The sequence below is a fragment of the Nomascus leucogenys genome, chromosome 9 (assembly GCF_006542625.1).
Source record: "Nomascus leucogenys isolate Asia chromosome 9, Asia_NLE_v1, whole genome shotgun sequence".
Classification (NCBI taxonomy): domain Eukaryota; kingdom Metazoa; phylum Chordata; class Mammalia; order Primates; family Hylobatidae; genus Nomascus; species Nomascus leucogenys.
In genome coordinates, this window is record NC_044389.1 from 55,941,764 (window position 1) to 55,954,187 (window position 12,424).

Consider the following 12,424-nt stretch of genomic DNA (forward strand, 5'->3'; position numbering starts at 1 on the left):
GGTGAGATCCCATTTCTACAAAAAACACAAAAATTAGCCAGGCGTGGTGGTGTGCACAGTATTCCAGCTACTTGAGAGGCTGAGGAGGGAGGATCATTTGAGCTCAGGAAGTTGAGGCTGTAGTGAGCCATGATCATGCCACTGCACTCCAGCCTGGGAACACAGTGAGACCCTGTCACAAAAATGAATAAAAAAAGAAAAGAAAATTCTATATTCTGTCTCCTGGTCACTTTTTCCCACTGCTTTCCTAATTACTGGCAACTTCAAGGCCCTCTTTTCCCTTCTTTTTGTCCTTCAATAATTTTTTTCCATCTATATGTTATCTCCCAGACATAATCTTTCAAACATGCCATGCCCATTTTTGCCTCTATGCTTGTCACATTACACAATTTTAATGTCTTACTACTTTTTTTTCTTTTTCAATTTGTAGAGAAGACTCTAATGTCTTATTAGTTTGATTACTTTGCTATTTCTTCAGTGTTGAATCTTCTTCCTTGACAGTGAACTCCCACATTTCCTTTAAATCCTAGTTTAAAAACTCAGTATTATAGCAAGTCTTTCAAATGTCTGGCCCCTACTAATATCTTTCACTTATATTTACTTCCAGTGCATGTTGGCTAGACCTACAGATTATTCCATTTTAATTTCTTAATCTACACACAGGCCATTTCCTCAGTAGGGGGTGGCAAGAATGATTAAATTTCCTAATCATGGGTAACTTTTAAAACTGTTACTGTTAATACTATTAATGTGTTTTATGCCCATTATCTCATTTAATCTTCACAACTCCAGAGAAAGATATTTTCCTCATTTTACAGATGAAGAACTCAAAAGCTTAGAAAAACTTTTATTTGCTAAAAAAAAAAAATTTGCTAAAGCAAACACTAAGATGGCAATAAGGAAAACAACAGATAACTCAACCCCTAAATGGCTACCTCATATTTTAAAAAATAGTAAATAAAATTTAACATCCTTTCAATAATTATTCTCTGAAGGGAAGATGACACAAGAAACTTCAGATTCTTTGGGGGCCCTTTCTACCGCTGGCATGTTCTCCTCATATATTTTCCTATAATATTTTGACCCATTTCTGTGTCACAAATCATAAACTAAGATACAAAGGTTTAAGAGTACTGTTATGAGCCATTCCCGAATACAAACTCTGAAACGCAGCTCTTCAAAAGACAATCTAGGGCTCAGAAAAGACCTCGAGACAGGAGAAATTATGTAACATAAATTAGGCTCTACTTTTAAATTTCTGTTTAGTCAGTTTATTGGTTTGAGGTATGTTATGCTTATTAATAATGTACATACTCTGAATCATATTTCCTTTTTTCTTTAACATTTTTTTAAATAGAGAGGGGGTCTTGGTATGTTGGCCAGGCTGGTCTTGAACTGCTGGCCTCCATTTTAATTTGTTAATCCAATCCTCCCACCTTGGTCTCCCAAAATGCTGAGATTACAGTCATAAGCCACCATGCCTGGCCATATTTTCCTTTTTCGTATCCTCAACCAATCTTTACAAGAGTCACTTTGGTATAGTTATGTGAGACTAAGAAAATGCAGGTAGCATTGTAAAGCTTCAGAAAGTAACTTTAATAGAAGTTAATGTTGTACAACTGATTCCATAAGGTTCTGACAAACAGAATCATAGCACCCATTGGAAAGGCATTCATTGTATACTACTCTGTCTCTCCCTGGTTAATATATAAACATATTTCACATATTTCACCAATCTTACCATGCAAGCCTCCATTAGAGCAGTGTGCATTTCATCTGTTTTATGCTCTTGATCCGCGCCTGCTTCCAAAAGAAATCGCACCATCTCTAAGTGTCCTAAACCAAAAGTGTACAAGATTACTTGAAAATATTTTATTATTCCAAAATATTTTTAAAAATTATAATATTTTGAAAAGTTATATTTAACTTACAGCATTAAATTTATAAGCATAATAAAGTCAACTAGAAGCCACCCTCAATTGTAGAACACAAATTATACAAGTGATCTTGCTGTTCGACCCCTTACCCTACTGCCCTATAAACTGCTGCTACTAGAGTCCCTGCTAGAGGTGAACAAAGACGCCATTAAAATCCAACACCCAAAATGTTCCCTCTACAACCTTTTAAGAGCCCAGGCATGTTATAGTTATGTTATGTATGCTACGGAATAAATCAGTTTTCATGAACTAGTAGCCTGAGATAATGATCGGTCAAGTTATTTCTGTGAGAAAATGTATTTAAAGTTCCAATACCTAACTCAGAAACATTTTAGGAGAAACCTGCTAATAAACTGGGAACTGTATGTATAAAAATATTCTTCAAACCACACCATTTAATTTATATTTATATATTTAATTATAATATAAACATGTACACACATTGATGCAGTTTCAAATAAACCATATGCTTCAGTTCATATAAAGGTACAAGTGGTGAAAAAGAAGAAGACAAATTATAATTTAAAAAAGACTTCAGATTCTATGCAAAAAACAATAGAAAAATTATTTAATTTTTCCCAGCTTTATTTGGAATGAGCTACGATCAATTCTTATTCAACTGGGAGGCGGGAGAAGGACAGATAGTGGAGTCACAGGTAAACAGTTAAACAAGATTTACTTCGGTGAGTAAGTGTAGTATCTGCCACGTCTTATATTTGCCAACTACCTACCATCCCTTTTCCTCTCTGTCATTCTCTCCTCCCCAAAATCCACATTAGTGCTCAGTCTCAGCCTGACTTCTCTCTCTTCCCTAACTCCTCCTTGTCAGTTTATATCCTACAAAACCTCACCAGAAAGAGAGGAAGCGTAGGGGGTCCATGGATACCTGGAAGTAGTAGAGATGTTCTCCACCAGCTCAGTTCGCTATCCAGCTTCTAATTAAAGCCTGCAAGCCCCAACCTCAGATGCCCCTTTTGGATAGCAGGGTGGGGCTACAAGCAAAAGCGAGAGGGCAGAGTAGTTACATGCAGCCCCATCTCAAAGCTCTCTGGCCAGCAGGGACTCAGTAGTGAAATGAAGCCAGTACTGGGTTCAAAAGTATTTGTGAGAAGGGGAGAGAGCCACCCAATCAGCACACCCCAAGGCTTACCTCCTTTCCTCCCAATGAAGATCAGCCTCTACCTAATTATAAACAGGATTGGGGAAGGGAACTAAGGGACCTCAGCTGTGCTCCCTATCTGAAAATCTATTAACATCAGATAATCAAAAGCACTTTATAAATAAATCATATTTTTCAAATTTAAGTTAAATTTTAGTCAATTAATCCAAATATATAAGGATTATTTTAATGTTTATAAATGAAATTATTCCAAAAGGCATCAAACAACCTTGGCTACTCTTATATAGAACAAAACAACACCAGGGCCAGAACTAGGGTGAGGAAATCAAAGTGCAGGGTGCAAAATTTAAGGAGCCACTCACATGTAAGCTTGTGCAAGTTAAAGGTTAGTCACTGAGAATGAGTGCCTCCTTAAATTTTTTACTAGGCTTTGCAAAAGCTTTTTCTTGATGCCTAGGGGTCAAGAATTTATGATGTAAATAATATGGAACAACTATATAGATAGATGACATCAAAAACAGAAATGAGTGGCTAAAACAAACACAAAATTGTATGACTTTTTTTAATAAAAAACTTTATTAATAAGAAATTTTCTTAATTTACTTCCTTAAAAAGTAAAACACCTTACTTTACAGCCATTTATCTGTCATACATGTGGAGTCTAAAAAATGTTCAGCTCTGTGGCTGTGTTTTAACAATCTAGAATATAGAACATTAATTATCTACAGACCAAACATCTTTCCAGGCAATTGTCTGGCCTGCCAAAGGAGGGCATTTTCTGTACTATCAATATTTTCAGGTTCACTGACATCATTTAAAATACCATGTACCCCTTCATACCAAGCAAAATCTTCCCAACATGCAAAGCTATTATACAGTTCATATTAAAAGAACTGTTTCTGATAATTAGATCAATTAATACTCATTTTTCAGTGACAGTATTTATAATGTTAAATCTATATTTTAAAAATTTAAATAGTAAACAAACTGCAACACTGTAAACACTCAACCTTTAATTACATATTATATACTATTATTATTTTATTTTTTAACTTAAAAACAAGATTACATAAAATAATTATAATTTCACATGTTTAAAAACTTTGTTTCAAGAAAGGTTTATACTGTACCTTTGTAACAAGCTAAGGTAAGGGCACTCTCTTTAAATTCATTGGAATGCGTATTAATGCCAGCCCCATTTTCTAGCAGCAATCTGGCTACTTCCACATGTCCAGCACTTCCAGCTTCCATAAGAGGGGTATGACCATTTTCATTATGGTCCTCAATACTAGCACCGGATTCCAAGAGCACCTTTACAACATCTACATAGCCTCCAGCACAAGCATATGTAAGTGCTGTATTGCCTATTTTAATTAGGAAAAATAAAAAGACATTAACATAAAATACCAAAATAAATTAAAGTGCTAACTTACATTAAGAAAATGGAAACGGAAGACTACAACCATAATAAATATTAAATTACATATACATATATGTAAATATATATCTATATATAAAATTCCTTTCCTGCTGCATTTTACCTTTCTGAAATCAACTCCCTATTCTCCTTTTCCATTTAAAACCAAAGTCAAATACACGTGGAAAATCATATACACTTATCCAGACTGGGGAGTTGTAAAAGAACTGGGCAAGTCTGCCCCGGAGCTAAGTTTTACCTTAAGATGAGAAAAAAGTTGTTTTAATGTTTATCAGAGAAATGCTTCACAAGCTTTTTTTTTTAATTTTAATGTCTCTAACCTAAAATTATTCATCATATACATACCTTATACTCTACCTTTTAATCATATATGTTTTCATTACAACTTCAAATACTAGTTAACTGATCAAATTCAAATTTTTAAATTTGAATTTGAATTCAATAATTTCTAAAACATTCTTTTCTGCTGATAAAAATTTCCCACGTTACAAGAAAAATCAACCTTCTGGGTAAAATAAGAATTTCTAAAAATCCCTTCAAATCAGAACATGACCTTAAAAAATATTTAATAAATTTGAAAAATCTGCATGAAGGAAATGCACAAAACATTCCCATGAAATTTTAGAACTTTTACACAAATCTATCTAGGCCCAAATTTGAAAAATATATATATATATTTTGGACTAAAGTTATGCTCTTTTTCAGGACACAATGTTTTCACAGTACTTTTTCTGTGGGCCACAATTTAGTAACAGTAGGAAATAATGAACTATCCTTTTGTTCCACGATCGTTTGGTCTCCCTATCTTCCCATTCCTCTCCTAAAAAACTGGAAACATGGGTTTGAGCACTACGGCCCACACCTCTCAATTTCCAAGAGAGTGGTCCGTCTAACTGGGTCAGTGTTTTACTTTTATCTTAAAGAACCTTAAAAGGCCAATTGCCCTCATAAACAAAACAGGAAGAATATCATTCAAAATATATTCTATATACTTCAAAACTCATACACAGATGTATGAGAACATGTAGCACTTCTAAGAAATAAGAGAACTGAAAAATTAGCACTAAACATCACTTTCATGCAAAACCATTATTACCAAATGATGTTACTATGTAGCAAAACTGAAAAAGAAATATGCATGACCTGTTGAAGACTGTGCATTAACATCTGCTTTATGAGCTAGCAGCAACTTCACAATTTTGACATGTCCTCCATTAGCAGCAGCCATTAAAGGTGTAATGTCACCTTTGATTCCCCTATCTTCCACATTTGCATGCATTGCCAACAAAACCTTATGAGAGAAAAATAGTTTAAAAAGATATTAGGAAATAATCATCAAAAAATTTTGAACACATGTATTTATATAACGTCTACCTAGTCATAGTAAAAGAGCTATAAGCACACAAAATTTATCTAACAAAACTATTTGTTGAAATAATCCTAATGGTTGGAAGGATTTATTTTATTATTTCCTTAGTAAGCAAGCCAGTTTTTAAAAAAACAACAAATAAGCTTTATTTTGATAATACGAACCTGTGCAAGCTCATAGTATCCAGCAGAACAAGCTAAACAAAGGAGGCTCTCCCCTTCCTCTGTGTGTTCATTTACACTTCGCCCTTCAATGAGTAACTTTCGCACAGCATTTACATCTCCTTCTGAACAGGCTTCTGCCAAACTGCGGCTATTACGGAAAGAATATCACAATACTAGAATATAAGAATATTAAAAAACTGCACCACATAAATATCGTTTTTGGTTGTTTTGTTTTTTGTTGTTTAGAAACAGTCTTGCTCTGTCACCCAGGAGGGGGTACAGTGATGCAATCAGCTCACTGCAGCCTTAAACTCCTGGCCTCAAGCAATCCTCCTGCTTCAGACTCTCAAGCACTAGGATTACAGATGTGAACAACCACACCCAGCCAGAGTATTGGATTTTTATGTCAAATCTTGACAGTTAATATGGTTTGGCTCTGTGCACCCACCCAAATCTCATGTCGAATTGTAATCACCGGTGTTGGGGGAGGGACCTGGTGGGAGATAGTTAGATCATGGGGGCGGATTTCCCCCTTGCTGTTCTCATGATAATGAGTGAGTTCTCATGACATCTGTTTGTTTAAAAGTGTGTAGCACTACCCACTTTGCTCTCTCTCTCTCTCCTGCTGCGCCATGGTAAGACATGCTTGCTTCCCTTTTGCCTTCCACCATGATTGTAAGTTTTCTGAGACCTCCTCGCTATGCTTCCTGTACAGCCTGTGAAACTGTGAGTCAATTAAACCTCTTTTCTTCTTCAATTATCCAGTCTCAGGTAGTTCTTTATAGCAGAGTGAGAACAGACTAATGCTAACGTTAGTGCTCAACAAGGATGATTATTTCAATACGATTCATAACAAAAAGCCAAAAATGATTGAATTCATTGAGTTTTTTACAATCTACGTATTAATGGCACTGAATTAAAATTATCAATATTCCAAAATGTTTTCAGTTATGCAACTGAAGGATAAAGTCTAATTTACTGGTAAGTGGAGAAAGAACATAAAATTTCAAAACATGAAAGTTTACAGAAATCACATACAAATAACAGGTCATAATTATACTTCTTTTGTTTGGTCAGTAGAAATTTTTTTATAAAATTTAATTAAAAAGTATAAAATGGGCAAAACTTCTACTAATTATAAAGATCTATGTGAGTCCTTCCATCAAGTAAAGGGAAATCAGACAGAAAAGATGGGAGAATGTAATATTAATAAATGAATAACTGATGAGCCTTTTTTGGTTTTGGTTTTGGAAGTATATACAATCAAATTTGGGGGAAAGTTTCAAATCCAGGCAAAGAAAAAGCTGAACTCAAGCAAAATGAGAGTGGAAAAAGTGGAGTAACAAAAAATTAAACTGAGAGAAAAGTATATGCCCCACAAACTTCCCAAAACAATTCCAAATGTAGACATTTCTAAAGATTCTCACTTTCGTATAAAATAATCCTAAAACTAAATCCAGGGCTATTAATATTCTTTTTATTTCAAATATAACTCAATTATTTTATTATCCTCTTAAAATATGGCCCTTTCATTTCAGATACTAAAGGCACCTACAGATAATCACTTTTCTATAGCTCTGTTATTACCATCACCCAGATTTAAGACCAACATCTTTGTCTCAGATATGGCAAAGCCTCCTAACCAGTCTCCTTGCCTTCACACTACTTGCTCTCCTTCAGGCTCTTTTCAACAAGGAAACCACAGAGATCTTTTTTAAAGAAAAGTAGAACATGTTGGCCAGGCACGGTGGCTCACGCTTGTAATCCCAGCACTTTGGGAGGCCGAGGAGGGCGGATCACGAGGTCAGGAGATCGAGACCATCCTGGCTAACACAGTGAAACCCTGTCTCTACTAAAAATACAAAAAAAATTAGCCGGGCATGGTGGCGTGTCCTATAGTCCCAGCTACTCGGGAGGCTGAGGCAGGAGAATCACTTGAACCCCGGAGGTGGAGGTTGCAGTGAGCCGGGATCGCACCACTGCCCTCCAGCCTGGGTGACAGAGTGAGACTCCATAAAAAAAAAAAAAAAAAAAAAAAAAAAAGGAAGGAAGGGTAGGAAGGAAGGAAGGAAGGAAAAGCAGAACATGTCATTCCTCTACTCAGAACCCTCCACTGTCCTATAATCTCACTCACAGTAAAAGCTGAAATCCTTACAAGATATGCCTAGTGGCAGGATACCATATTCCTCTTCCCTTTTACTTCTCTGGCTTTATCTCCTACCCTCTCACCATTATTCCTTCCACTTTGGCCACATTGGTCTTCTTGCTATTCATCAAATATGCTAAATAAGCTCCAACCTCAAATATTTGCATTTGCTGTTCCTGTGCCAAGACAGCTCCTCTCTCAGACATGGCTCACTCCCTTCCCTATTTCAGGTCTTTCCTAAAAAGCCATCATTTTAAGTGAGGACTTCCCTGACCATGCTATTAAAAACTGTAACATGACCTCTGCTATGGTTTGCATATTTGTCCTCTCCAAAACCCACGTGAAATTTAACCCCAAATGTGGCAATACTGACAGGTAAGGCCTTTAAGAGGTGACTGATTCATGGGGGCTTTGTCTTCATGAATCGGTTAATCCATTCATGAATTAATGGATTAATGGGTAAATGAATTATTAGTTATCATGGAGTGAGACTGGGTAGGCTTTATAAAAGGAAGAGAAACCTGAACTAGCACACTTAGCCTACTTGCCATGTGACGGCCTGTGCTGCCGCAGGACACTGCAGAGAGTCCCTGCCAGCAAGAAGGCTCTCACCAGATGCAGCCCCTTGACCATGGACTTCTCAGCCTCCGTAATTGTAAGAAATAAATTCTTTTTCTTGCCCAGTTTCAGGAATCCTGTTATATGCAACAGAAAGTGAACTAAGATGACCTCCAACCCAAACACTGCTTTAGCACTTCCCTTTCAATTTTTCCCATAGTTATTATATTATTATGTGCCATACTATGTATTTTATTTACATGTTAATTGTATTGTCCCCTTACCAAAAGAGAAAGTCTCGACCAGTACTAAATAAATTTGTCTTTTAAACATCTCTTCTGATTTCCCATTTCACAGGACACTGACAGTCCCTAGACTCAATGCTCTCTATCATTTTTAAGCATGTTTAGGACAAATCCTTCCCATAAGACATTTCCTGTATAAGAGCATACCTTTTCTCTCTCTCAAAGTAGTCTCTCTCTGTCTCTTTCACTTCTTTATGTATATACCCTAATCTACATTATCATTTGAATTTTTCATTCAATTTCCATGTGTGTATACCAGCTTTAAAACAACCTTACAGGATCTACTCTAGCAACAGCTGAACTTAAGAACTTGTGGGCGAAGGGCATATTAAGCCTGGCACATGGCACTGTCCTTAACTACTATAAAAATTTGGCACATAGTACTCACTGCACTTAAGTCTGCCATCTTTCTCAAACTTTGTTGAATAAATATAATTCTCACAAATATGTTCTATTTTTTTTGCTGTTAAATTCCAGTATTTTCAATGCAAAATCATCTGTGACTTTTTATTTTTGTATTCTGTTTCCTGCTTGAACTGGTTTTATTATACCCTTCAAGGTGTTTTAATTTTTTCTCTTGCCAATCTTACTAGTCACCACATTAAAAAATATTTGGAGATTACCAACGATATTTTAGGCTAGTAAAACTGAACATTTTATGGAATAGAAACCGAGGTTAACCAAAGAAGGGAGTCAACCTATGAGAAGAATGGTAAAGCAAGTTAATACAAACACAAAAATCTAAATGAATGAACACTAATAAAGAGCCAAGAGAAACAGCAAATTCATGACCTTGTTAATACTATGTAACCTCTCTTTTATGCTTTTAAAAATGTTGTATGAAAACACCATTAGACAACAAAGAATTCTTAAATGCTATAATTTACTCTCTAAACCCAAATAGAATATTCAGATGTTCTCAATTGTTTTAAGGCCAATTGCTAAAATAAATAAAATGGCTTCATTTTATTAGAGGAGGCAAAAAGAAGTCACCAAGGGTTGAAAATGGTAACATCTATTAATGATTCTTTTCTAGTTGCTTCCTTGAAGTATCTATCCATTTTTCTTGTCAGTCTTTTTTTTTTTTTTTTTTTTTTTTTTTTGAGATGGAGTTTCGCTCTTGTTGCCCAGGATAAAGTGCAATGGTGCAATCTCGGCTCACTGCAACCTCCGCCTCCCAGGTTCAAGCAATTCTCCTGCCTCAGCCTCCCGAGTAGCGGGTATTGCAGGCATGCACCACCACACCCGGCTAATTTTTGTATTCTTAGTAGAGACGGGGTTTCTCCATGTTGGTCAGGCTGGTCTTGAACTCCTGACCTCAGGTGATCCGCCTGCCTCGGCCTCCAAAGTGCTGAGAATACAGGTGTGAGCCACCATGCCTGGCTTCCATTTTTCAATATACATCCATAATTGTGCTTATATATGAGATGGTGTGATTTTTATTGGATAACATCATCAGAACAGCTTAAAATGCCATGTCACAAAACATTTACTGAGCCCTTACTAACTGTAAAGTGCTATCTATATACAAGGAATTATAGGATATAAAAAAAATAAAGTCCCTGGACTCACATTCAAGTTATAGGAACTAGATCTATAACTTCTTTTAAGACTTCAGAAAGCAAATAAATAAATAAAAAGCCTTACCCTTTAAAATGGTCAGAACTATGCAAATGAACTGTAAAATGGCCTAATTGTAAAACATTTACTTCTTTGTCACCAATACATTTAAAAAAAAAAATCTAAATAAGCAAAGTCTTTTATAACATATTGACTAGGCCATCAGCCTTGCAGTCAGAAAGACACTGGTGCTCTGCCACTTATTATCTATTTGATCTTGATTAAGTTACTCACCTCTCTTTAACTTTTCATCTGTAAAATGGGAGTAAAAACAAAATCTATACCTTATAGAGTTTTTGTGAATCTAAATAAGACATCACATGTTAAGTGGTTAGCATAGTGCCAGCCAGGCACAAAATAAATGCTCAGTAAATGTTAGCTATTTGTTATTATTTTTAAGAAAATGATTTCATACTGATTGCAGCAAAAATGTACTTACTTGTCCGACTGCCCTGCATTTGCTGTGCTTTCAGCTCTCATACGGGTAAGTGCAGCAGCAGCTTCATCCAACGCACAACTAACAGACGATGTCAACCTCCGGAGTACTTCAGGATCTGCAAAGGCTTTACCATCAGCCGTGGACAATTTTCCTATTCCTATTATATTATTTTCACACCAATATGGACACACCCAAAAGGAGAAACAAAGCAAAATTCAAGTTACTTAAAGCTATACTGTGTATGTTAACAAATAACCTCCAAATGGTAGAGTACACATATATATTGGCTGCCCAGCATCTTTTGAGAAATCACTCTTCTCCAGTTTTCTAATAATCTTATTCATTCCGTGTGGTTCATAGGTACTTGATCCTGTGACCCTCTGGTGCCAGAGACAGGTCTTTGGCCTATGATGGGACAATTAGACCCTGTCATATCTTTGAAAGAACGTATATTCAAAGGTTGCTAAATTGGTAAGATGTGAGTCATAAGCTTTTTAGCCACTTTTGTCACCACATACAGAAAAAGACTGCCTAAAATAAAGTCAACATAGAGGAGAACAGAGATACAGAAAGAGAAAGGGACAGAGTCCTGATAAAATTATTTTTGACTCATTGACGCCAGTAGTGCCAGAAGCTAGCACCATCTCTATGATTTGGGAAATGTCTATATTTTATTTTTTTTAATTTACATATATATTTTTTCGAGACAGGGTCTTATTCTGTCACCCAAGCTGGAGTACAGTGGCATGATCATAGCTCACTGCAGTCTTGAACTCTTGGCCTCAAGTGATCCGCCCAACTCAGCCTCCCAGTAGCTGGAATTATAGGCTCACACCACCACACTAGGCTGATTTTTTTCTTTTTTTTTTTTTTAGACAGGGTCTCGCTCTGTTACCCAGGCTGGGTGCATGGCACGATTGCAGTATACTGCAGCCTCAGCGTCCTGGGTTCAAAATCTTCCTGCCTCAGGCTCCCAAGTAGCTGGGACTACAGGTGTGCACTACCATGCTTGGCTAATTATTTTACTTTTTGGAGGAATCAGGGTCCCACTACATTGTCCTGGGCATAAGGAATCCTCCTGCCTCAGCATGCCAAAGAACTGGGATTATAGGTATAAGCCACCGCAGCAGGACACCCAGCTAATTTTTAAACTTTCTTGTAGAGGTAGGGTCTCATTATGTTGTGTAGGGTAGTTTAGATCTCCTAGTCTCAAGTGATCCTCCCACTTAAGCCTCCCAAAGCGCTCCCAATTACAGGTGTAAACCACTGCATCAGGCCAATGTCTATTTTTGCTTAAGAATGTTTACTGGGCTATCACCTGTGGACAA

General features: G+C 36.4%; 1 protein-coding gene across 7 annotated transcripts in view; it reads right to left on the reverse strand.

Moving 5' to 3' along the window:
* The window catches only part of ANKRD17 (ankyrin repeat domain 17), a 182,717-nt gene that overhangs the window by 73,780 nt on the left and 96,513 nt on the right, over window positions 1–12,424 (reverse strand). For all 7 annotated transcript variants that reach the window (XM_003265726.3, XM_003265727.2, XM_030818976.1 and 4 more), the window contains 5 exons: window positions 11,097–11,253; window positions 6,029–6,176; window positions 5,639–5,786; window positions 4,188–4,421; window positions 1,742–1,836 (listed from right to left, as the gene is read on the reverse strand). In XM_003265726.3, coding sequence (XP_003265774.1) covers window positions 1,742–1,836; window positions 4,188–4,421; window positions 5,639–5,786; window positions 6,029–6,176; window positions 11,097–11,253 — 782 coding nt within the window. The remainder of the gene's footprint in view (window positions 1–1,741; window positions 1,837–4,187; window positions 4,422–5,638; window positions 5,787–6,028; window positions 6,177–11,096; window positions 11,254–12,424) is intronic.